The 25,946-nt window shown below is 42.7% G+C and overlaps 2 protein-coding genes across 4 annotated transcripts in view; both read left to right on the top strand.

The window, feature by feature from the left end:
• The window catches only part of hivep3a (HIVEP zinc finger 3a), a 36,585-nt gene extending 20,754 nt beyond the window's left edge, over positions 1-15,831 (top strand). For all 3 annotated transcript variants that reach the window (XM_070984371.1, XM_070984373.1, XM_070984372.1), the window contains exons 2-7: positions 1,363-5,621; positions 6,104-6,282; positions 8,896-9,065; positions 9,152-9,223; positions 10,687-11,309; positions 14,493-15,831. In XM_070984371.1, the coding sequence (XP_070840472.1) occupies positions 1,746-5,621; positions 6,104-6,282; positions 8,896-9,065; positions 9,152-9,223; positions 10,687-11,309; positions 14,493-15,035 (5,463 nt within the window). In that variant the 5' untranslated portion in view covers positions 1,363-1,745 and the 3' untranslated portion in view covers positions 15,036-15,831. The remainder of the gene's footprint in view (positions 1-1,362; positions 5,622-6,103; positions 6,283-8,895; positions 9,066-9,151; positions 9,224-10,686; positions 11,310-14,492) is intronic.
• A 6,110-nt stretch (positions 15,832-21,941) lies between these two features.
• Positions 21,942-25,635, top strand: edn2 (endothelin 2). Its single transcript, XM_070984833.1, has 5 exons — positions 21,942-22,127; positions 22,807-22,960; positions 23,149-23,259; positions 23,878-23,961; positions 24,067-25,635. The coding sequence occupies exons 1-5, from the start codon at positions 22,061-22,063 to the stop codon at positions 24,164-24,166; spliced, it is 516 nt and encodes a 171-aa protein (XP_070840934.1). The 5' UTR covers positions 21,942-22,060; the 3' UTR covers positions 24,167-25,635.
• Positions 25,636-25,946: the final 311 nt, after the last annotated feature.

The following is a 25,946-nucleotide window of genomic DNA, read 5'->3' as shown; positions in this document are numbered from 1 at the left end:
TTGACTCTCCTCCAAAAACTCTTAGTCCAGTCACACTACCTGTTTGACCTACATTTCCCACTGCATTTACCACCACATTTAGGCCTAGGACATCTGAACAGTCTTCTGCAAAGTACAAATGTAATATACCTACTGTATATGGTTTGCATGTTTACATTTGAAAGAAAAGTAATATTGGTTTATTATTCATCCAATACTGGCATATATATACTGTTCCCACAAGTTAAACCAAAGATGGTTATCAACCTGTTATCAGTAATTTGGATATAATCCAGCAGCTTTGCCGTCTTCCACCAGAACGTGGGTGTAGAAACCAGCTGGTCAGTGCGTGGGATGCCTTGTTTACTGTTTCAGTATGCTGGCACTAAGAAACATTGGGAGTTTTCTTCAGTATCTCCACTGAGTCACCTTGTGTATGCACTCACAGCTAACAGCCATCCCTTGTCTTCATTTGGCTCAGCCTTTTTCAGTGTCTAAAATCACAGTTACTCAGATGCAGTTATCCCTACCCTATAAAGAAATAAAGCAGGTAGAATCATTCACGTGGCTCCAATGCAGCAGTATTGTGCTATAGCACTGTCTGATTATCATGATTTTGAAGGAAGCATGGTCGGACACTGAACGACACAACATGCCAAATATGCAGCATTAATTAGAGCATGTTGAGACACTCTGCCAGGTTCACATGCAGCCGTCCCTTAGTTAATCCCATTGTAATTAATTATGCAAAGAAAACTTCAAGCAAAGCAATTTCATTAAGACCAAAAGAAAAAAAGGTGTTTGTATGGCAAAAAATTTCAATATAAGTGACTCCCACCTCAACCCAGATGATCTTGTATTTCCTTATGAAAATGGCAGACTCTGAATTGAGTATTATTCCTTTTGCATTTCCTTTTTTATCTTGTAGCAGGAAGATCTGACTCATTTTATGGGAGTGGGTGGGATATGTAATGCCATCTGACAGAAAGATAGTGTGGTCCACAGTTTTGAAAAAGGGAATGCATGGTTGATTAGAAATCATTGACGACCATGACAAATTCAGATTATGCTGTTATTGGAATGTTCCTGTCGTAGTCATTGGACATACTGCCTCTCTCCGGGAATGTTAGCAGAATCATCATTTTTACTTGGTGCATGCTGTTATATTTTTACACAGCAATATTATATAAACCATTCTAATTTAAAAGTATGCAGCAGCCAGGGGAAAGCTGAATGTTATGACACATACAGTGATTACGTAACACATGAAACATAAATATCCATATTTGGCAAGCGGAGGGTCAGAGGGATTTATTTGTGTCTCAAAGTTGAATCGTATGCAGTACTATCCTGCAGTATATAATGAGTGCTTTGTCTTCACAGATCTTTATGTTGAGGAGACAGAAGAATTATAAATTCAACGGAGTCAACTGACCGTCAGAGTGTGTGGCAGCAACACTGGCTGGGTGTTTCATGATGGGCTACTTTAGATCAACATGGCAGAGGACTTCCTCCACAGCACATGACATATCACAGCTGCATTCTTTGATGCCACCCTCCTTCATTTGATGGCATCATTTTGCTATCAAACAATAAAATTTAAGCAAGTGAAAATTATGAAGCCTGAAAGTCAATGCAAGTAAATATAATTTGATAGAATTCACTCACATTAAAACCATTGTCCAGTTAATGATTTGGCCTGAACTCTGTAGCCTGGCACAGGCAGACACATCCCGCTCGTCTACCTGAGGCTGTCCTTCCATTTTATGGAGGCCTTGCATAGTTGCCTGACGACTGGGGAGCAGTCCGGAGGTCAAGAGAATTGTCAACCAGAGTCTCATCGCAGAGGCCCACAGCCAAAGTCTCCCTCCCAGCCCTGTCAGCAACAGCAAACTGGCTCCCCAAAGCCCCATGGCACACTACAGCAGCCCAAACAGTCCAGAAGACAGCATCCTGAACGTAAACGTCTCAGGCACCAGCGGCAGAGCATTGACTCAGATACTGCCCCGGAACACAAACATGAGGCAACAACAACAACAACGACGACAGAAGCAACCACAGTTTCTAGTTTGTCACCAGGAGTCCCAACTTCGTCAGCAAGTGGCTCCACCCAGTCTAAACCAGAAACGCAGGAGGGCACCCCAAAACAGAAACGTGAGCGTAAGCCTCAGAGACCAGGGAAATATGTCTGCACTTACTGTGGCCGTGCATGTGCAAAGCCTAGTGTCCTACAGAAACATATTCGTTCCCACACAGGTGAAAGACCCTATCCCTGCGCCCCATGTGGCTTCTCTTTTAAGACCAAGAGTAACCTGTACAAACACCGCAAATCGCACACACACAGGGTTAAGGCAGGTCTGGCACTTGGGGAGCCGAGATCTTTAGAGGAGCAAGTCACTGAGTCAGAAGATGAAACCAGACAGTTATCATCAGCATCTTCCTATACAGAAAGACAAAGCAGTGTAGCCTCAACCAAGAGTCATGAAACAGACAGCGCCAAGCATTGCACTGGAGGAAACGATGACTCCCATGCAGTGAAAAAGAGACTGGCTCTCCGTCTCAGTAGAGGAAAACATGTTCCTCGAGACTCATCTGATGAAAAGGCCTCATCTTTAATTTTAGGGAGCAAAGGCAGCACAGAATCTGGCTATTTCTCTCGCTCTGAAAGCACTGAGCAGTCACAGGACAGCCCCCCGAACACAAGTGCCAAAAGCTATGCAGAGATCATCCTCGGCAAGTATGGACGTCTGGGACACCTACAGAGGATTCCTCGGCAACATAACCAGCAGCCCTCTGGTCAAGAGGACAAAAACATCGCATTCACAGTCCCCAAGAAGCAGGTCATTGACCATATCACCAAACTCATCACTATCAACGAGGCAGTGGTGGACACCAGTAAAATTGACAGTGTAAAACCAAGAAGATTCTCACTCTCCAGAAAGAATAGCTCAGAATCTCAAAAGAGTTCATCGATGAAAGAACCGCTTATTCATAGCCCAAAAGCTGGAGATCTGGGCTATAAAAACAGTGGCTCCATCACCATGGGAGTTCCTTGTGAAAAATTTCATCATCCATCCTTAAATGTGGAGCAGCCAGCTGGCCAAACATCAACCCCTCTGGAGAGAAGTCACTCAATGCCATCTGCAGCCAGTTCATTTGACGCCTCCAGTGGTGGCCCCAGTAAATTCCGCCTAAGTCAGTCTTTTGATGAACGACAGCCTTCTCAAAGGCAGGCATCCCGTCGTTATGGGATGCTAAGACGGCAGCCAGCTATTGAAATCCCACTTGGTGCCGAACTCACAAAAGAGGAACATGAGGGTTCTCATTCAATTTACCCCGACAGCTTAACCACTGTGCCTGACCACAAGCAAAGTCAACCTCAGCCATATGAGTGTGAGGCCTGTGGCACTGGATGCAAAGATTGGGAAGGTTATAAGAAACACAAGCAAAGCCTGTGCTTAGCACATCATCCCAGAAATGAGGTTGTAATTAGTCAAATGGAGTGCTCACAGTTAATTAACCATGCAGTCAGAGCAGGAACTTCAGCTATGCGCAAGAGGAGGAAAGAAGAGAGTTTTGAATTTGATGATCCCTCTTCTCCCTCATTACCCTCTCCTGCCCTCTTCTCAGGACAGTGCAAAGATGAAAGCAACACAGTTTATGAGGGCCCCAGAAGACCTACACTGCAAACCTGTTCAGTAATTCAACATACTAGTTCATTTGAAAAACAAGAATCTTTGTGCAACGAGAATCAAGGCACTGAGGCAACAAACTCTCCACCTCATGACGAATATCAACTGGTACCTCAGAAACAACCCCAACAACAGTCGACAAAACTAACAAATCGAAAGTTGGTCCGACAACACAGTGTGAAGGTTCCAGAAATACTGGTCACAGAGGATTCCAACATGAGCACAGTGGCCTCAACAGAGCCAACTTCCACAGCAAAGCATTCAGAGAAACCGAATGAATTTCAGTGGCCACAGAGAAGCCCCTCTCTGGCCCAGCTTCCTATTGAGAAGCTTCCTCCAAAGAAGAAGCGCTTACGTCTAGCCGAGGCTGCCCAGTCCTCCGGGGAATCCAGTTTTGACTCTATATCCCTGCCCCGCAGCCCTAGTCAGGACAGTAGTGCGTCGTATACATCCAGTCGTTCCACATCCTTTGAAGAATCAAATAGACCAGATATGGAGACAGCAACATCGACACCACTGAGGAGATCAAGAGCTCCTCACATGTTGACGGTGCCTGGGGTGCATCAGCATAGAGAGATGAGGCGCTCAGCATCTGAGCAGGCACCTCATGACCCACAACCAAGTGTCCTAATGGCTGAGACCCGCAGTAAATCTTTTGACTACAGTTGTCTGTCCCCTGAGCGCTCTGCAGTTGGCTGGAGGGAAAGAAGAAAATGTCTCCTAATGAGACACACTGCTATCAGAGATCCAGATGAGGAGGAGGAGCAGTGTGCCATACAGAGCCATAGTCCTAAACTTGTCAGCCTGAGCACATCTTCTCAAGCAAGCCCAACTTCTGTGTACTGCAGTAGGTCCCCTACTTCTCCTTTATCAGGTGACACAGTCTTGCATAATCCAGTAAGACTGCAAGGCAAAGAGGTCTTTTCTCAGTGGAAACTCAGTCAAAATATTCATTTGACAGGCAGCACAGAAGCCTCCCTCACTCACTGCCCATCTGTAGATTCTGTAAAAGAAGAAGCCTCACACGTCCATACAGAACAGCCCCCTCCGCAAGCACCACAGCCCTATCCTGCACATGGACCATCAGGTGCAGCCAGAGCTCGCTACCTCCCCATGTCTACAGGGCTGAAGCTAGAGATTCCCTTACTACATGATGATCAGTCAGAAGTTCGAGTAAGTCACTCCCTCATCCAGCATTCTGTCCCTCACATCACTTCCAGTCTGGAATTACTGAGGCCAGTTGCATCTCCAGCCGTAGCAGTGCGTCTTCAAACAGACACCCTCACCCTAGCATGTGCCATATACACCACATTGTCTCAGTCCACCTCCCCCAGGCCCCAGGAGAAGGTTGATGCTGCTTCATACAATGTAGGTATACCATCGGCTGAATACAGAGACCATAGGAACATAAGTCCAGAACTTCAGTTTTGGTCTGATGATGGACTGAGGATATCGGGCTCAGGGGGAAGCAAGCGAATGCTCTCCCCTTCAAACAGTATAGAGATCCTTCCTGAGTCACAGCAGCAGCAGAAACGAGTAAAAGAAGAAGAGAGGAGGGAGGTGGGATGTGTTGAAAAGGCATCGGTGGGCACATGCAATCAACAACTCAAAGGGGAGAATCAATCATGTCTACCCAGTGTTTGTTCTCCCATCACACATGTTGGACCATCATTCCCCAGTCTGCTATCCAGCACCTGTCATAGTTGGTGCTATTTGAACTACATTAAACCAAACCCTTCTACTTTGGATGAAGAGAAGCCCTCAGTGTATTCATCATGGTCGACCAGTGGCTATGACCCCAACCCACCTGGCCTCTCCAGCAAGACAGCTCTGTCTCTGCTTCACTGTAAGCAGAGGCTCAGTCCCTCCATCTACACTATATCCCCCATGTCAGTCAGGACAACAGAGTCAATGGAGCAAGAGGACAACAAAAGACCCTGCTCCACTGAGGTAATTACATGACAAACCACTGATTACAATTGTCTGTGAATCTGTGTGAGTCTGGGAGAGAGTAGATGACATGCAGTAAAAGGTGTGAGTCACATTTGAAACCAGGATACCACATTTAGATGGTTGATGCCCAATGTCAAGGAACCCTGTAGAGCCAAAATTCAGGTAGATCAGCATAGCAAGCCTTTTTGGGTTTCCCTTGGGGAATTCATCTGGAGTGCAGAAGGTGCAGCAAAGGGTGGGTTAGTGTTCAGTAAGATTATATCCTTGCCATATTATCCCCCAAAAGGCAGAAAAGATACTTCACTAAATTTGTGCTAACTCTGCCTGAATTGAATTTCTGCTGATGACCTGAGTATAAAATTTGTATATTTTACATTATATTTTTAAACATACTGTTCAACGAGAATTCCCAATTTCTTGTCTCCCTGGGCATGCTGGAGCAGAGTTGGTGAATTTGCCCATGTCTCTTTCGAGCATAGGTCTGCAACAGACAGTCATACTGCAGAGACCATGAGGGAACAAGGAAGGGACAGCAGTCCGCAGACGACAACACGTCAAGCAGAAAAGAGGAGAGGGAGGAAGAGAAGAAGAAGGAGGAGGAAGTACAATCATGCTCCAGGAATAAACAACCCCCTAAAGTTTGGATATCTGAGAGAGTGTGAGTATGATCTTATGACAGCTCGGCATAAGAACATTTACTGATGACATATTGTCTATATTTACAGCGTTAAATCTGATATACCTCATTAGTTACAGTTTTGAGGGCGTGCGTCACATATTGTGTTATGTTGTGGAAACTGTTGTCTGTCCACCATGCTGAAGAGGCCAAGGGTTGGCTGTCTGCACCAACAGAGCCCGTCTGTTGAGGGGCTGAAGCCAGGAAACTACCTAGCTTCCTTTGCGCCTGCAGAGATTCATTTACACCAACCATCACAGCCATTCACATGGAGCAGCAGCACGTTTCATTCTCTTCCACTTACGTCAGTGGATTGAGTAGAACATATACAGTACGTACTGTACTTGTACTGTCTTAAACAGTAGCCAGGTGGCCATATGAACATCGAAAGGAGTTCTGCTTGCAGTAATCATTCCTCCAGCTCATACTGGCCATTAAAAGATCCCTTCCTAACTCACAAGTGATGCGAAACAAAATTCACAGCTCTCATTCTGTGAAAAAATACACTCCAAGTTTTATCCAAAGTTTATGAGGCTTCAGCAGTCTGTGCTAGACAAACAAAGTGGATATCTTCCAATATCTTTTTTTATACTAAAATGACTGCAACTTTGGAGGATACTATCACTTGATTTGTCTTACTCAGAGTGCTCAAGCCTCATATTAGCAGCAGGAATGATCACAGAAAGCAAAACCTTTTTAAATGTCCATATGGACACCTGACTTTTGAGACAGGCTTGAATAATTGTGAACCTATCTTTTAATACAGTGCGTATAACATCATTTTAAAAACAATCAGAGACCAAATGGGTTGGAAGCATTGCAATGCTATAATTTGAAGCAGAACAAGGTTTGATTGGGGGATTTTCTGGCCCTGACTTAGGCTTGTCAGGCTTAACATAGGTTTATTAGGCTTATTAGGCTACTGTAGGTGGTTCTAAGTAGTAAACTCAAACTCCTGGATCCCACTGTCATTATTTCTAAAATGTATTTGGATGAACACAATTTGAATGAAATGTATCTTACTGTAAAGAGGCAGAAAGTCTTGATTGTTTTGTATCAGATCTGATTGGCTGATGGGTGTCTATTACTGTATAACAGGACATGTCAAAGAAACATCCAACCAACAGCTTAATGACTATTATACATCTTTTTGCATTCCAGTATGTTAAATGGTATATTAAAATGAGAGTAACCATAGCAACTTCAGCATACTTCCCATTAATGCAGTATTAACAGACAATAACTCCTGCTGAAACAGACTTAATAATATATTAAAACAACTTGAAAAATGAAAAATGGTTTGTGATGTTCTTTTGGTCAGTGCCAATGGCATAAGCATCATATGTGTTACAAAGATAGAACAAATGTTACAAAGACAGCAAGAACAGCAATGACTGATTCTTCTACCAAAATTCAGTAAAATGCATAATGTAAACATGTAAGGCAGGACACAGCTCTGTTATTTATCTGTCTTAATTGAAGCACACGCGTCTTCTCCAATTAATTTGCTGCGAGGTCAAGCCAGACACGGCCAGTACTTCTGATACCCATCAAAAATAAACACCGCTGCGATGGGATGCAGGAGAGTGCAGAGAGGTGCCATCTGTGTGTCTCTTTTTGGTTTGGGAGTGTGTCTGTGAACAAATCCCTGTTGTGACTCATGTTGACGCTCATCACAGCCTTCCAAAAAGTGTGAGTCATCCTCACGCCTGTTCGCTTTCCCCTTCTCTGTCTGTTCAGTCTGTCTGAGGGACAAAAAGACAAAAGTGATGCAGCAACATGCTCAAACATTGCCATTTTTTCTTGTTGGCATTGGGGGGAGGCAAGGGCACCTCGACTCAAATCTTGGGTGTGAATCAGTGCTTTGTAGTCTAGAAGTATGGTGTCCCACCATGATGGCAAAGTGCTCCTCTTTCTTTAACTTAAACGTTCATCCACACTGTAAAAGCCACCCTTTGTGATACCTGCCGAGTTTATCCAGCCATGAAGTCTGTCGTGAAAATAGACAAGAAAACAGCAGATTATAATCAGAAGGATTGTTTGTCGTAGGAATGTGTTTTCATTTTCTGTGTTTTTTCATGCTTATTTAGAGCAGCAGCTGGTCTGGGCTCAGGGTTTCCCTCCCTCTCTGGCCTGTTTTTATTGGCCGGCTACAGCAAACCCCAGACCTTGGGCCACATCGTAGGCTCCCCCTTGTTTGTACTCAGTGGTGGTGTGAGCTGTGATGGGGTTATAAGGCAGCGGGAGGGGGGGGGGCGTCTGGTTTTGGCTTATGAAAGCTGCTCTGTTGAGGCTGAAGTGGGTGCCTCGCTGAGGGACCCTCAGTGTACATGCAGGGGTGGACAGCGGGCCCAGCTGCCACAGTGTGAGCTCACTGTGTAGTACAGGCCAAACAGATAGCGTACTTACACTGGATAAATACAGGCACTAAAAAGCTGCTTACAGGTGCTAAAGGGCCTGCAGCCTCTCCGTCAGCTCCAGTTACACTCATATTGATTGTGACTATCATCCCGAGAGGAGCAGCATCGATAGACAACTGACAGGGAAATGCTCCGAGGATGAAACTAAAACCTCTTACTCTCTTCACACCTACAGATCAAATGAGAAGTATGCTATCATGCATGGTGGAGGTGGAGGGAAGTGCCAGTGTGGGGATTGTGGATTCCACCTTGAGAATACCGGTGTCCTGCAAAAGTGCACCCATTGCATCCCAGAGTCACCAGCATACAACTGCAAACACTGTCACATTTCTTTCAAAGCCAAAGGTAAGGATAAAGAAAGAACTTTTTTTTTCAACTTTGTGATATCTGTGCATCCAGTGTGAGCCCAGCCTTTCTTTTGTATTTAACAGGAAGCCTCACCGAACACCTGAGATCTGAGGCACATGGAAAAGAAAGCTGTTGGCCAGATGGAGCAGATGAAGGTACATGATGTTGTTCAGTTTTATGAGTGAGCTTGTTAAGTTGTTTTTATCTCACTAAGAAAGTGTCAGTGATCAAATTTTTCAATCGAATGTACTAATAAGCAGTACTTTCTGCCATTTCTTATGCTAAAAACATACCTGAAACATTGTCACTGAAGTCCAACTGAAATTAAACTGCATGTTTTTGTTTCTAATACAGATGTGCTTTGCAAATGACATGTCCTGTTTTCCTGGTTTTCTTATCAGCCTACCATTAGCACTCATAATACCTTTACAGCACATTAGCTTTCTGCTTAATATTTCCTTATCTGTGAGCATGGACATGTCTGTGCTGCACCTTGGCTTATTGATTGTGCAACCAAACAAATACCCACTGGGAGAAAACATTTGCTGGCTACTTAACTAAGTAACTGCACAGAGCTAACATTCAGCTGTAGGGTGAAAAGTTTTAATTCATGTTCAGTCAGCTTCCAGACCAAGAAAGTAACTATGAAATGAAAATAATGTGATTCAATTAATAACCTGTATTGTCGCACTGATAAGTCAGCATCAGAATTCTTGACAGTTTGAACCACAGATCAAGATGTACTGCTGCTACACGTGGCATGCCTGTTATAAGTTAGATAAGAGTACAAGATGACAGACAGTCCTGTCATTGGCAACTACCCACATTTATATCCACTGCTGTAACCTGAGCTACATGAATTTTCTTCCTGCAAGTATTTGAATCGATAGCCTCAAACAGTGCACTAATCCTGTCGGCTGTCACACTTTGTCACTTTGATTGGGCTCCGACATTTCACATTTGTTTGAACAGAAATGTAAACACGGGTTATCAGCAGATCGAGATCTTGGGCGTTCAAGATGGAAGATACAGTATGTGGGACAAGGTTTGCCACAAGAACAAGGGACAGGCTCTTACATGTTGCATCCTGGGAAAAAATATTCTCAGCTGTTATCAGCTGGCCAGAACACAGCCCACGCACACCTATACACTTCCACATTATGAGTGTGTATTTATATATTAGGGCTGTCAAGCAATAAAAAGATTAATCTAATTAATTACATGCTTTGTGATTGAATTCATTGCACATGTAATATGTTGCAGGTAGACTTACTCAATCTGCACCTAAACACCTGTTTCATCCCCACTCTCTTCCCTCCTCGCTGTCTCTCTGCATCTGCACTGTCAAATAAAGGCAAAAAGCTCCCAAAATTAAGAAAATAAAATACTTTAATGTAGTGTTTCTGCCAAAATTCAGTTCCTGACAAGGCAGAAAAAACATCCCCAGTTAGGAAGTAATCTCTGTTGTATGTGCAGTAGGTGACTGGCCAATAACAGCCTGCTACACTTGATATTTAATTGTTTCAGCTCCACAGTGGAGTTCATTGTTAGCACTGACAAATGAATAGAAAGGTAAGTAAGAAAAATGTATTGACAAGTGATTTTTTTCCTGTCCTAGGTGTCTGTGAAAAACCCTCAGTTCACCCAGACAAACCAAAAGATCACTGGTACTCTGACCTGGGGAAAAGTGGATGTGATGAGGGCCGGAATGCAAAGGACAAGGACGGCAGACGTAATGAAGACAGCAGGTCCAGGGCATCTGAAAGCTCTCACACTGCCTCCTCTGACTGTGAGAAAAGTCGTCCAGTAGGGCAGCCGATGGAGCCTGAACCCAGCCAGTCCGCCCTGGTTCCACCCAAGGATTCTACCCAGAAGAGCTCGGCCAGTGCCAGGAGGGCCCTGTTTGCCCGCAGACGCCTTGAAGCTTCAGCATCGGCGTCCTCAGGGGGCTCGCGTTCTCCAAGTACTCCGTCCCTGATTCCTCAGAGGGAGCCGTCTCCACCTCAGAGCCCGTCACCCAGGCCTCGCCAGTCCCCTGCTCCCCCTTCCTCCCTCTCCCCATCCAGCTGTCATGTGTCCACCTCCACTCTGAGACCAGATTCGCCTGTTCGAGGTCTTTCTCCTATAATAGTCCAGTCCCATGGACCTGAGTCCTGTGGGCCTCCAGGCTCCCTGGCAGACACTTCAGCTCAGTGCCACACCTGCCTTCACCCAAGAGACCGACCGTCTGCAGCAAGACTGGTGAGTCACTTCAGCGTTGGCCTCAAAAGAACGTGGTGACATAACATCTTTCGCTTCATTTCATTTGTTTTCTGCATCTACCCTCACGCAGACATTGTTTTTATCTGAGTCTGAATCTGCCGTGATGCTCTGTTTTTGTTGTGTGTATAATTAACGCTGGTCAAAAACGTGGCTTTTGTCCAAAACGCAGGCTTCACTCACCTGTGACTCGATCCATCTCTGTTAGTTTAGCCTACAGTTTTAAATATATCAGCTTTTAGCTCACAAAGCTAATCTTGTGTGGCTCAGTTAAATCCCAGTAAGTCAACATCTAGATCAAATATAGATAGGCTGGTACAGGTTATTTTAAAGTCGCACCTTTATTGGAAAAGGAAGGAAAGGCAACTCTCTTGTTTTATATCACTCAAACCAGGCCTGCAGCGCTGAGCCTTAAAATAATGCAGGAGAGCTCGCAAATAGACACAACATGTTTTCCCTGGGTAGCCGCTGATAAAATGAGAAGCAGGCCGATCGTTAAATACCAAAGATTGGAACCACATGTCGACGACGTAAACAACGTGGGTGAATATCTCAGTTCAGCCTCATAAAATAAAAAAAAAACACGTCTACTCCAAACTTGTGGTTATGTCATGGTGTAACCTCACCGCTTCCTCCTCACACTAATATAAGTCTCATAGGAGCAGACGCTAATTCACATTCTCTGCTGGGTTGTTTTTCACATCTGCACTCATTTCTGTGAACGTTAGCTACGTCTCTAAACTGGGTGTATTTGGAAAGGGAAGCCATTTCTAAATACCTAAATATTTGATGTGTACATATGCAGTAAATGACTGCTGAATATATGTTTAAAAAAGCACCACACTTGACTTTCTTTATATCCTCTCTCAAACAGATTTTCTTATTACACATATTCTGGCTTATTTTAGCTATTTGATCATCTTTCAAGTTTTGCACACCGTTCTAATACTGGCTCCTGCTTCGGCCTGTCACAGATAAACAGGCTGGATCCAAATGTCCACCCTCTCGACCCCACTCGAGCGATGCGGCCCCCATTGTCACGTCAAGTCTGCAAGGGCATTTGGCTGCAAGGGAATAGAATGCATCATTAAGACTTTCTCAATAGTTTCCATGGATATGAATTCAAGCAGGATATATGCAGGTGTGCTGCTGTCAACATAATAACAGGGATAGAGGTAAAGGAACAGCATAAAGGTAGCACGGTGTCGCCGCCTCGCAGCTAGAAGGTCCTGGGTTCGATTCCCACCTGGGGTGGTGCCTGCTGCCCTTTAAGGGGCCTTTCTGTGTGGAGTTTGCATGTTCTCCCCGTGTTCACCTGGGGTATCCTCCATAAAAATCAAAAGGAACAAGACAAAAGGAACTGGGTCCCTGGGCGCCACTGTCAGCTGACAGCCCACCACTCCTGGTCTGCCAATGAGGAAGGACTGACCAGGATGGGATAAAAGTGGAGAAATAATTTCACCTAAACATGGGGTGTGCAGTTTCAGACTCTGTAACTCAGCATGTTGTGTGTAGTGATTAATAAAGGATTCTTCCTCTTCTTAAAGGTTGATGTGCACCGGAAAATGTTAGCTTTATTAACTGGATATTCAAATGGAATCCTCAACTGAGGATCCTTGCACCACAGGTTCTTGACTCCATGGAAATAATAAAGTATTTCATATGGTTGCATCAAAAATGAAAAAACATAAATATGGTAAATCTGGTGGAAACTGCATGTAAACTGTGTGAAACATAGGTAGACTTGTTTTTTGTTTCCCTTTCTTTTACATTGTCGCAATATTACTATGAAGTACGGTTAAGTAGTAGTTTCGAGCAAAGTCGGGGGAAGTTTGTATCCTCTGGAAGCTCTCTGGATTTTAGCAGCCCTCAGCCCTTCCCAGGAATGAGCCTGTTAGTTCATTGAGTCCAGGCATTTGGATTCAACCTCAACAGGAGAGGTGTTTGTTGTTCCTTGCCTGCCGTTCCATTCCCCTCGCTCCCGGGCAGATTGTCTAATGATGAAGTCTTTAATGAGGAACTTAACAGCAGATTAAAAGCAGTGTTTCACTGAGCTCTGGTTGTTCCGCATCTGACACCACTGTTGTCAGAAGCGTTTTTTGTTGCATCTGTAAACACCAACAGTGATGTCACAGGACATATCACTGCAGCAAGGTGAGAGGTTAAAGTGCTGGAGGTCAGCAAAAACAAGATTCTCAAGGTGTGTTAAGATGCTTTTTAAAGTAACTGACTCAAGAGAATGATGGGAAACTCTTTGATACCATTCTTTTCGGTGGCACGGTGGAACAAGTGGTAACACTGTCGCCTCACAGCTAGAAGGTCCCGGTTCGAATCCCGCTGTGGGCGCTGGTGGCGTGTCCTCCACCATGCCTCCAGTGCCTGCTGCTTGAGGAAAAAGGGCCTTACTGTGTGGAGTTTGCATGTTCTCCCCATGTTCACCTGGGGTATCCTCCATAAAATGTTTCCCCACTAAAAACATGCAAGACGATCACCACCTGACCAATGGTGACAAAGGAACTGGGTCCCCGTGCGCTCCCCACCGCTCCTGGTCTGCTGTGGAGGAAGGACTTTCCAAGATAGGATAAAAGCGGAGAAATAATTTCACTTAAGCATGGTGTGTGCAGTTTTCAGACTCTGTAACTCAGCATGTGGTGTGCAGTGATCAATAAAGGATGATTCTTCTTCTTCTTCTTCTTGATGCCATTGCCACTGTAGCCTCTGTTTAGCAAAAGTTAGTCTCGTTTTCAAAGGGACCATCAGAGGCAGCCACTGGTTGATTTGACCCAGAAGAAACATCCAGTCAAAATATAACCCATCAGGAGGAGTTAGCATTAAGGAATTAGCAGGTGCTTTTATTGCTTTAGAACGAGCCTTTTAAACCTCCAGAGATGAAATGTCTTTCATTGCTGAATGCTAACTCATAGCACTTCCTCAGAACTCGTCTCTGAAAACAGCATCAAGGCCAAGTAATCGTCGAGTCATTGCTATTGATGGACAGCATGCTATGGTTGCCACGATACTTGAAAGGTTTTACTTATTGCCCACATAATGTGCCTCACTGGCGACCTGTCTTTTCTGTACTGTATCCTCTTCATACGGTTGCTGTAGTGACCTAGTTTCCCCAGCAGAACCATTCAAGTGTCCTTTCATTTTGTTCTGTTTTAGTCTGTGGATGAGGTTGGTCTGACCCACATCACCCCACATCCCACAAGGCCTCGGGGAGCCCACAACCTCCTGAGTCACCTTCCTCTGCACTCCCAGCAGCCGAGCAGGGCCCCGAGCCTCCTGATTCCCATCGGGGGGATTCACATGATTCAGCCCAGGTCCCTCCTTCCTCTGTACAGCCTGGTGAGCAGCCCCACAGCAGCCACACCGAACCCCGCAGGGACGTCCTGGAGACTAAGTGACGCTCCGAAGGGGAGGTTTTCTCTACTGCAGCGGCAGGATACTCTCAAAGAGACATTGCGCAGCAGTCCAGCCAGCCCGCCGGACCCCAGTGCATCAGGGGGAATGTCCGAGAGCAGTCGATCGAATGCTGTAATACACAGGAAGAATCAAGGATTCTTTGACGTCCAACAGCCGTCCAGCCCCGGGACAGAGATGAGGCGTCCGGAGGTAAACACAGATGCACATGTCACAGAGAGGTGTGTTTACCCCGAGACCACCCAAGGCCAAAAAAAGGCTCCTTCCTCCCAAACACAACTCTGATAGGAGGGAGAGTCTGAAGGGACAGTGCAAAAGACTGAAAGTCCAAAAACCAGAGTCTGGTGTAAAAACACCACGCTGGTTTGGAGACTGAGGAAAAAAGGCAAGAGCACTTCAGCACCGCTTCTGAATGACGCTATGATGTAATTATATGAATAATATATATAGACACTATGTTAGATATGCAGTATGTTTTGTAAATCTTTTTTTACCCTCTTGTTTGATGTCATCGGTGTTAATTTATTTCTGTGCTATTATGCAAATTCTGTAATATATGCAAAAGCAGCTGGAATGAAAATAGACAAAAGTTTTAATCAGTTTCCCTATTAACCCCTTGGACAGCTCTAATATAATATTGCTGTGTTAATGTACTGTATTACCAAAATGGATATAGAAAGGTACTATAAATATTTATTCACCCAAACCAGTATTTTGAAGTGCAATTTTATGTCAAGGTTGTGGTTTGAACTGTCATTCTTAAAGGCTGTGATTATTATGATTTGTCAGGGTTTTTTGTTGTTGCTGTTGTTGTCTTTGTGTTCAAAGAAGCAGGGTTACGATCGCCTCCTTTTCTAATGTCTTTAGGAAAAGAAGTTTCAGATCAAGACGTTTGGACTGCACTGACAAATAATTTGATACCCAGAGCGAACCTGTTTCACGTACATGGTAGCTATGGTACAGTTTTTTTCATAAACAGATACATGTATTTTTGTGTTGTTGCTTTTATAAATGATACAATCACTCTGTCATTTTCATGTTTACCATTAAACTTCTCATTTTTACAGATTTATATTAAAAACTGTGTTCCACTTGTGGTTTTTGAGTTGGTTGTTGGTCTTCTTTTCCAGGGGAACGTGAGTTTTTTTTTTCAAATACTAATTGATGTATAAGAATGAATGGAAATCAATGGCTGCTTGCGTGGTAGAAAAAGGATTAGTGGACTAGCCACCTAGCCTTGGGTTTAACCCTGGCTTTTCAGCTGCCTTTGAGTTAACACTGAGTTCAGTTTCCATGGTAACTAACACTGCAGGGTTTTTCATAGGGCAAGATTAACGGTTAAGTCAGGCTTATTTTCAGGAAAATCTGTTTCATAAAAGAGGTTTAAATAAGTCTGACCCAAGTTACCATGGAAACTGATCCATCCAGACTAACCTGAGGTTAGTTTTCTGGCTGAGCTTCGCTTCAGGCTGAAGCAGCGTTACAGTGTGCCGAACTGAAACGCAGTGCTGTCACATGCACAGGCTCATAGCTGAATTAATAAACTCAACAGAGCCTGTTGGCTTAGTTTGACTACTCTGTAGAATCAGGGATGTTGTGGTTTGGTGAGGCCAGGATCCTCAAAGGGAGCCTGGTTACACTGGACCTGCAGAGACAGACTGGTTACTGTGAATCGTTCACTGAACACACTGGAGTTACCTCCTCCAGCCCCTGTAAACCCTCTCAGTGAGCTCTGTGGATTATCCTGAGGAATGATGAGACTGATTTTGGAAAGAGATGTTGCTGCTGAATTTTTTTCTCAAATTGACATCACTTCCATTGTATGGGAGTGGACATCGTACAACACTACATTTATAAAAACCTACCTGCATATTCTATTTTGACATTTTTACGATCTTAAACATGCATCACACCTGTGTGGTCCTCGTCAACATTAACGGCTGAGTTCAGTGCATGTCCACTGTAACAAAGTGTTAATACTTTTGTTATGCGTGTTAACAGAGGTTACTTTTCTCATGTGTTTCAGTGTCCTCTTAGGCACAATCACTTTTCTTTCTCTCGTTTTTCTGCTCCAATTCTACTCAGATTAAAGAACCCAGCAAACCTGCAGATGCAGTGGCACCACCCTGTGGTCATGGTGTTGTGTTGCACTTGATGGTGAACTTTCACCAGAAACTGAAATTTCATCGGAAAGGAAACACTCACTTTCCTTAAAATCTACGTTATGGCTTGCCCTAGTTACTTTAAATTTAAAAAAAAAGAAAAAAAGATTTTATTTTGATGTAGTTCATAGTGGTCTTCTCATCTGTGCTCATAAAGGCAGCTCGTCTTTGTTTTGCAGAACTGCAGGTGTCACATGTAACCACTGGATGGCAGCAGAAAGCAGCTTTACGTCCTTCTCATGAAAGGGATGACATCACACACTGGTGTTGGCCCATTTACTGAAACCCTCTCCTGTAATAAATCATCCAGGAGAAGACACACAGACAGCAGGAATGATCAGACAGAGGAACAGGGAGAAGGTGGTGATTTTAATCTGCACTGTTCATGGTTTTATTTTCAAAGTCCACAGTGACAGAAACCATGATAGAAACCATGACAGAAACCTTGGTCAGCTGTGATTTACTTAAGATGATTGTCAATCTTTTCTGCAGAACTCTACATGGCCCATTGATGGAATGTGTTGGGTGCCAGTGGCTCCACAGCAACAAGCATAACAAGACCCAAATACGGCCTTGAAATTGTGTCATCGACACAATGATAATGTAATAGCAGCAAATGATTAACTGAGTATAAGGACATCAAAGGAGGAATCCTGTGATAAGGTTCATTACAAGAGGAAATGCAAACAATAGGATCATTCATGAGGGGAAACATTGGGACATTTCTGCCTCTGCGTATGAAGTGAAACATCACAAACATGAATGCATGTGGGAACCCTTAGTCAGAGCATTCGCTGACAACAATGACAAAACTGAAAGAATTCAAGATGTGAACATGTTAATATGTTATATTATGTTATTATTGTCATTCCCCCTCTTTTCTCTCCAGTCCTGAATGCAGAGACCTGATTTCTGCCGCGCACAATTAAGTTCACCAAGGTTGAAAGTGGAAAGCTTAAACACATTCTACTTTGAAAGCAACCAGGTCACTTTCAGTTTCTCTACATTGTTCACATTATTCATGATTGACAATAATGACATGAAGTCCCCACTCACTATTTAAAGACACGAGTCAGCTGAAGTTCATGGGAATATGAAGCTCTTACTGTCGGGCTGAATAGAGATGGAAGCCTCCCTCTAAGAAACTTCCTCCAGTTTCATTTAATTTGTATAATGTAGAATAATAATGTTTTGTTTTTCTGCAATCTCTTCATCGTGGCACACAGTTTAAGACCGCCTTGGGTCACACGTATCTTCAGGTATGATAAAGTCCTCAAATGTACAGAAGTTAGTTAGTTATTAATTTTTCTTACCCCTGCTTATCTTTTGTGGATTATGTCCCTGCTCTTCCTTTTCATGTCAGTTTAAGGCCGTGTGGGGCCACACGCTGTGCAGCTCAAATCCAAACAAATCCTACATCAGGGACTCAATGCACAGCTCTTGCTCTACATCATGTACTCTGTGATAAAATATTCTAAACTCAAGTTTCACTTTTTTCACTTTTTCACACGACTGGTTGCTGTAGGCAGGTACAGCAGACACCTTCATGATTCACGTGTCTCAGTCAGATTAGAAGTTTTGGTTTGTGTATGTCACATGCAGGCAGTGATGCTGCTATCAATGCCTCCATCTACTCATGCAGAGGTTTTTCCCAAATTCTTCACATCACTCATACCATGGTGGTGTCTGTGTGAGTGTGTGAGTCACCTCAACCTCTGTCAACAGTTGCTTCCTCTTTTCTGCACATTTTATGCTTATAAGGGAGAAGGATGACATATCAGCATTGTTCTCTGGAAAACCAAGCTAGCAGAGATTTAAACAGCCAAATCATTGGAGCATTTTGTTAATAATGAAACTAGATGCAGGTACATAGCTTTTAAAGCTGTTCAGCTAACTGAACTGATTGTATTGGTGTCGATATTGATAATAACTATGGAAACAAAAACAACAATAATAATCATAATAGTAATATGCTTTCTTGGCACTTTCCTGAAACCTTTTCACTGAACATGCAGTGTGTTATTGTGTCACAGTCCATACGTCTTTACCTCATCCCAGAAGAATTTCAAAGAATTCTGCAATCATATCTCTGCTATTTGTTTGTCACTGTGCTACCTTGCATTCCTCTGTTGCCCTCAGCAGCAGCCGGAAGTGGGAAATAGATAATGGCACATTTTTTACACTGCAACTGCAGAGTCACCGTGTTCCCTCTCTGCCTTGTTTGGGGAAAGCAGCAGGGGAAGAGGACATGGGGAAGGGGAAATGAGGGGAGGGGGTGCCTTTAGCTTGATCCCATTCCTCTCGTTTGCACCACTGGGCAAATATTTGCTCTAGATGAGTATTTTTTTTCTGACTGTAATAAATAGTTGGTCAAATGCCAGCCTTTCTGCATTGTGACATCTTTTTGGCATTTCCGCCGCACCTTCACATCTATAAACTATGACACACACACACACACACACACACACACACTCACAAACATGTATGTCAGCAAAGTTTTTCCTGCTTCTGTAGTGGCCTCTGTTTGTCGAGGCTTCTGCTGAATCTTTGCAAGATTTTCCATACTTCAGTTGAAGTTCTTCAATAGTGTACATACTTCCTACTCCTTCCTGTTTGTAGCTGCTTTTTTCCTGCCTCCTACTTCAGTTGAAACCATTTATGGTCAAGAGTGCATAGCTGAAAAGGACCCATACAAAATTTAGAGACACTGCTTTGCGACTTCCAGAGAAAATGTAGTAATGAACTGTTGTCATACAATACGTGTAGAAGGAAACCTTAGATTGAAAAACATAGCATTAAAATGAATTTCCTTGGGGAAAGTTCAAAGAATTTGACTTGAATTGCCCATGTATTAAATATACAGTTACACATGCATTTAAAAACACCTTTTTTTAATACAACGTGAAGGTTACTACAGCTTCCTTAAAGAATTTGGAAGCCAGAGTTTAACATATTTTCAAAAAGAAACAAATTTAAGGAAGGAAAGCATCATAGATAACTTATGTAAGAGGTTTTAATAAAAGTTACTAAAATGAAACTCTAGGTACCTTTAACAATAAGTAATGGTACCAGAAAAGGAATGATAAAGTATATTAAGAGGAAAATATTTGAGCAACATCTGTAACACAACACAATGTGCAACATGTAGCATATGACTTAAAACAGACATTTTTGGGACAGCTCTATACTGTAGTCTCCAGACTGGCTTTAGAGTCAGTGTAGAGTCATCTGTATATTTAAATAGTATGCGGCTGTCAGATTTGTACTTTCTATTGACTGTGTCTTTGAGTTTCGTAAAGTCTCATTCCAAGTCCATCCTAATCCATCCATTCTTCCCTGTGATATCCCGTTATCAGATGCACATACCTCACTGGTTCCTTATGCAAGTGCATACCTGTGCATTTGAATTATATAATCCATTATATTGCTGATAAGAGCAAGGAATACCTGAGGGTGTTTGCATGGCTGTGTTAAGACTGTGTGGTCAAAGCTATGATGAGTGGTTTTTGTCATAGGCAGCGTAAACTGACAGAGACAGCGTGTCTCTGCCAGTTTACTGTATGCATGGCGGCGTGTGTGTGGGTTGCAGAAAGCTGATGTGGCAGGCGGCTGCGTATCTCTTGACCAAGGTTGAAGCATGTTACACGCTGAGATATTGTTTGTGTGCCAGTACAGAGGCATGTGGGGCGACTGTGCCATGACCTCACCTTCCTGCGGGGGGTACTGACAGCTCTCCTGGACTTCATCATCCTCATATCAGCTGAGTGGCACATGCAAACCCTCTGCCACTGCTCATCTCTTTCCTCTGCCGCCTCCAGCCTCATCCTGCACACCCACTGCCTCTGGAAAAAAGAAAGAAAGACAGAAAGTAAAACAAAGGGAATGCCATGGCCTCACATAACCTCCTGTCTTTGTAACAATCATCCCTTCTCGCTTGTCAATAATACATATTCTTATTATTCTGCATGACTACAGGCTGCTGTACAAGACACAAGACATTTTATTAATCAAGAGAGCCAGTTTTGGGATGTCTTGAGTTTAGAAATGATGAGCAATATATAAAGTAGTTATAGTGGTGGTAGTTGCAAGCAAATGAGGACATTTTTAAGTGTTCATTAATGCACTTGTTGGTAGTTATGATTCCTTGACGCTATAAATGCATAAAATGTATTCATTTCTTATATTTTATAGATATAAAACAAATATTTGTTATTATATGTAATGGCAATGTTCATCTTAAACACATCTTCTTCACTTTCCATGACAGCTGAGCAAACACCAGTGGCTGATGAAGGCCATGAAATCCAGCTTGTCTTCTGTACATATATTTAAACAGTATTAATCCTGCCTATGAATGATTTGTACATGTGTATGAACAGTCCATTACTTTTTTCACACACACTTGTTTATGCGTGTTTGTTCATCATGATGTATGATTAAAGCTATGTTGTGCTGTGTTAATATTCATTATACACAAACTGTTGACAAATATGTTAATAGACACAGTCTCATGCTTGCAACTAATTTGTTATTAAGTATTTATGGAGTGTTGGTGTGCTTGATTCTAAGTTCAATGATCAGACTTTGGTCTGTAATAATTAATGAATTAATGTTATTTTGAGTCTTAGTCTGGGACATTCTTAGTTTAGATTCTGTGTCAAGTGATGAACAGCCTTTTAGCCAAGTTAGCGCCTTAATCAGGAGTAGCTCGAAAGGGAAAACAACCACCTCTTTTATTCTTTTTTCTTCGAAAGAAATTTTCAAATTTCAATCCAGTTGAAATATACTGAAGAGCAACAGCTTACTCGCTGATCCCTCACATGTTCTCCCTTCCCTTCTTGGCCTGTTGGGGGCACTGACAGTACTATGTGTCAAGCTCACTGCTGGAATGTGAGGAGGGCAAGTGGAGTATGTGTGTGTTGTGTAACAACACTGCTCCACATAGACAGGCCTACACAGAAGTAGGAGGGGCCATCATGATATTGGCCGCAGGGTTGGTATAAGTAGATGTCCTGGCAGCAACATTAACAGAAAGCACCTGTTGCTGCTCTCCAGCCTCAGCACATACAACTGTAAAGGCTCATCCACACCTCTTGGAGTGTGTACACTGACTGCTGCTACTTTAGAGATCAGAACATCAGACACAGGATGATGATGGCTTCCTTCATGTGCAAGACGCTGACTTTATTCTTCATCTGCATGGCTCTGCAAGAGGGTGAGTAACTTGTATGTGTTTTTTGGGGGGAAAATTCTTGAAAACCTAAAATTAAGGTTTTCAGATATTTGTTCAAAAGCTACAAAAAAACTAAAGTGGGTTTATATATTTTTCGTGGGTGAAATCTCATAAAACATTTTTTAATTTGCTTTCATCAAATATTCCTTTTGGTTGCTATGGATTACCAGTTATCTCCTGGCTAGTTTAAAGGTGTTAGGGTTAAGGTTTGAGGTTCACCAAAATGAGCAATGTTACAAAAATTGTAAAAAAAATGTCAGAAATTGATTTAGCAAGAGACTTAAGATGTGGATATGATGTGCACTAAATAGTCAATACTTTTGATCCTCTGCCAGTCACCACAGAAAGTACAATAGAAATGCTGGGTTCAGCCATCCAGAGGTTGTTTTCCTATGATAAGTTAATACCACAGCAATATTAATACAACCATTCCTTGCAGGAATGTTTGACATGGATTAAGTTCCTTGACTTATAATACGATAAATGTGTACCACTGCTATTCACAGTCACATTTGATTAACCGCAGAAGTGGGTGTTAGCTCTTCCAGTGAATTTTGTATTTACATGTGATAATCACTAACTGTACAGTCACACTGCAAGGCATCAGTTGGCAAAGCATTAGTTGGCACTTCCTAATCTTGGGCTCCTTTGTGTTTTCTAGGCTGTGGACTACCCTTATCAGACCAGGCAGAGCTGCCAGCTCAGGCTCCACATCCACACCGCGTCAGGACCAAGCGCTGCTCCTGTAACAGCTGGGATGATAAAGAATGCATCTACTTCTGCCACCTGGATATTATCTGGGTCAACACGCCAAGGTACGGGTATAGATGATACACTCAGAAAGATGCATTTGTTTCTAGACCAGCACATTGTGTAAAACCACCTAACATTAACCTCAACCTAACACCTACAGCACTCAGGGACAATTTCTAAACTAATCCCAGTTTCCCACATGTTTTCATCCACATTGTCCTAAGACGATTTCTTTCGTTTTCCTTTACAGTAAACTCCTTCCGTATGGCCTTGGAAGTCCCCTGTCACGTCGCCGCCGTTCAGCTGACCGTTGTGAATGCCTCAACCCAGCAGATAAAACCTGTTCTGGTTTCTGCCAAAGGTGAGCGCCAACCTTCCTTCTTCCATCTACCTAGAACTACAGCAAAACAAGACATTCTCATCATGCAGTCTTCATCGGCTGTTAGATAGCATCAAAGTAGATTCTGTATCTCTTTCCAGTGTCAGTCATGTGTGACAAGCCTGAGCAGTATTATGTTGACATAGAGGCCGAGTCATCAAGGAGACAAAATGATTTAGTTGATGATAATGTGACCACGGTATAGGGGTAGTAGTCATAGGGCAAAGAATGTCCCGCATTTCCTTGGAGACCTTGAAAGAAATCACAAAGGTTTATTAGCAGTGCTGCTATTTCTGGAAAGTTTAGATTTATGCTTTTGCTCGAGGGAATGTCTGTTGCGTCTTTGAGTTATTGTGATCATGAAACCACTGATATGGATTAGTCACCATATCTAGATGTTATCCTAAGTGGTGTTTTGTGAGGCATTACTGCCCATAAGGCATCTGAAAATGCATTAGTTTGGTATTCAAAGGCAATTACGTGGTTGACCCTGATGTAACGTAATAATAGAACGTGAAAGCCTCAGTTTGTACAGATTTGATTGAAGGCACTGGCAGGGTTGTGTCCTTGTTTTAATGCTGGTGTTTTATCTGTCCACAGCTCTGAGAATCCACAGACTAATCTCATGGGCCCATTGGTAGAATCTGCAAGCACAAACAGCAACAAACTGCTGGCATCTTTCAGGTAAATGAAGAAGAATTTAAGGATCAGCCTTTAAATCAATATTGTGTTGTTTGATGGTCATTTCTAAGACATATGAAGCTTACCTGTTCTGCTTTTTTCCTGCAGATCTGTTGTCAAGTCCAACATGGCACTCGCAAAAGAGATTCTGTCATCAAAAAAGAACCCGAGTGGAGTCAACAGACTCAGGAGCAGAACAATCAGGTAGAGGACTGAGGGAGCACCAGAAGTGGTTCATTATCCATGGATTCAACGTCCATGGACCGAAGACTCCTCCAGCTGCTTTCAATGCCAACACCAGGGTTTTCAAATGAGTGAAAAGTCTTACCAGCTCTGGGGATGTGGAGGAAGTAGATGGAAGGCCAAAGAGGCAGTCTTTCAAGCATTTGATCAACAAAGAGCTTCGGAGGACTGGCAGCTCACCAAGACAGAAGCCTTGTCTGGCAGGAGCAATGTCGGGTGGAGAAGTTTAGTGTCATTTCTTCAGCTCCCTTTGAACTTAACAACAGTCTACACATGTCAAGGAAGGATCAGTTAAAGCTAAGGACATAGAAGCTGCTTCTTGGGTAACCACATCAAGAAAGACTTATCCGTCACTGATCTGTCGCTCTATGGTTACTATAGTAATCACACTCCTGTGACTCATCTGAATGGACAGTTTTAGATCCATAACTCATGTACACTATGGCACTCATTACATATTGCATCATATCAACTCTGCCTTTAGTTCGGAGCTGTTTGTCAATGTTTACTCAAATGTCCTTGAAACTATTTTGTCATTGCTGATCTTTGGTTGGGTTTAATATCCTCTGTATCAGAGCGGGAATCTGCTGTCCTGCCTAATGTTTAGGGCAAATTAGCAAAGAGCTTTTTAATAATCAGGCAGTACTTAAAAATGGCAGCTTGTTCACTCTTGGCACACATTGCCTCATAGTGAAATGAAGGTCGTCTCTTTGGGATTTATCTAACAAACAATTAACTTTATACAAGATCCATTGTCAGCTCCTCCACACAGACATATAAAGTATACTTTGTGGTAGCATAACAACTACAGAAGGTCTATTGTGTTGGTTCCAGTGTTTATTGCATAGCTTGTGTTTAACATTTTGATTGAAGATAAGCCAGAAAGTTTCAGTGACGTGCAGCTTGCCAAAAAATGCAACAATTGTTTTTGTCCCCTGACAAGCGTTCATTTAATTCCTCTGTAATTAGTCACTGGGAAAGTATGACTCTGAACTTGTGTTATGCCCTTCAGAAGCTATTTATCTGTGGCCTGCACTTTTCCTCTGCCCTGTCTGATTGTAGTGAGCTCACGAACAAATGGAAATATAAACCTCCACTGTAACTTGGAGAATATTCTTCCTCTAATATCTCAATGCTGTATATGATGGATGGTTTGCCATCCTAACAGTTTACTGTTAAATGCTGAATGATAGCAGTAATTGTAAATACAACAATTTATTTATTCTCTAACTTATTCAGAGATGTATTTATATTTGTTTGAATGATGCACTGAATTGCATATGAGAAAATAAAAGACAATATTCTGTACCAGAATGGTCATTATTATCTGACTCATTATATGTAATTGCTGTACTCACTGTTCCAGAAAACACTTCCCTATTCCCTGTTGATATGACAGTTTCACATCGACATTAATAAAGCATTTTTAATGACAACATTGTTGGAGGTTCCACCACTGGTTCATGATCACTATTCCTTTCAAGAAATATTGCTGGAAGAATGGATATAGATATTGATATTGTACACAACATACTAATCACATATTGGTGAACACTGCATAATTTTTAAAAAGCTAAGGCTTACCACTTAAGCAAAGGAATAACTACAACTGTTTAAACATTTGAATAAAATCTGACACATTAAGGGTTATATAGTGGATTGGATTTTGCATAATCTGTATAAATACTGTCAAACCTCGTCTTCTTTCATCTAGAAAGAAATTGAAGGAAATTAGCTGTTCAAAC

Source organism: Chaetodon trifascialis, chromosome 17 (genome assembly GCF_039877785.1).
Source record: "Chaetodon trifascialis isolate fChaTrf1 chromosome 17, fChaTrf1.hap1, whole genome shotgun sequence".
Classification (NCBI taxonomy): domain Eukaryota; kingdom Metazoa; phylum Chordata; class Actinopteri; order Chaetodontiformes; family Chaetodontidae; genus Chaetodon; species Chaetodon trifascialis.
Note: the sequence above shows the minus strand (reverse complement) of the source record. Positions and strands in the feature narration are given on the sequence as shown.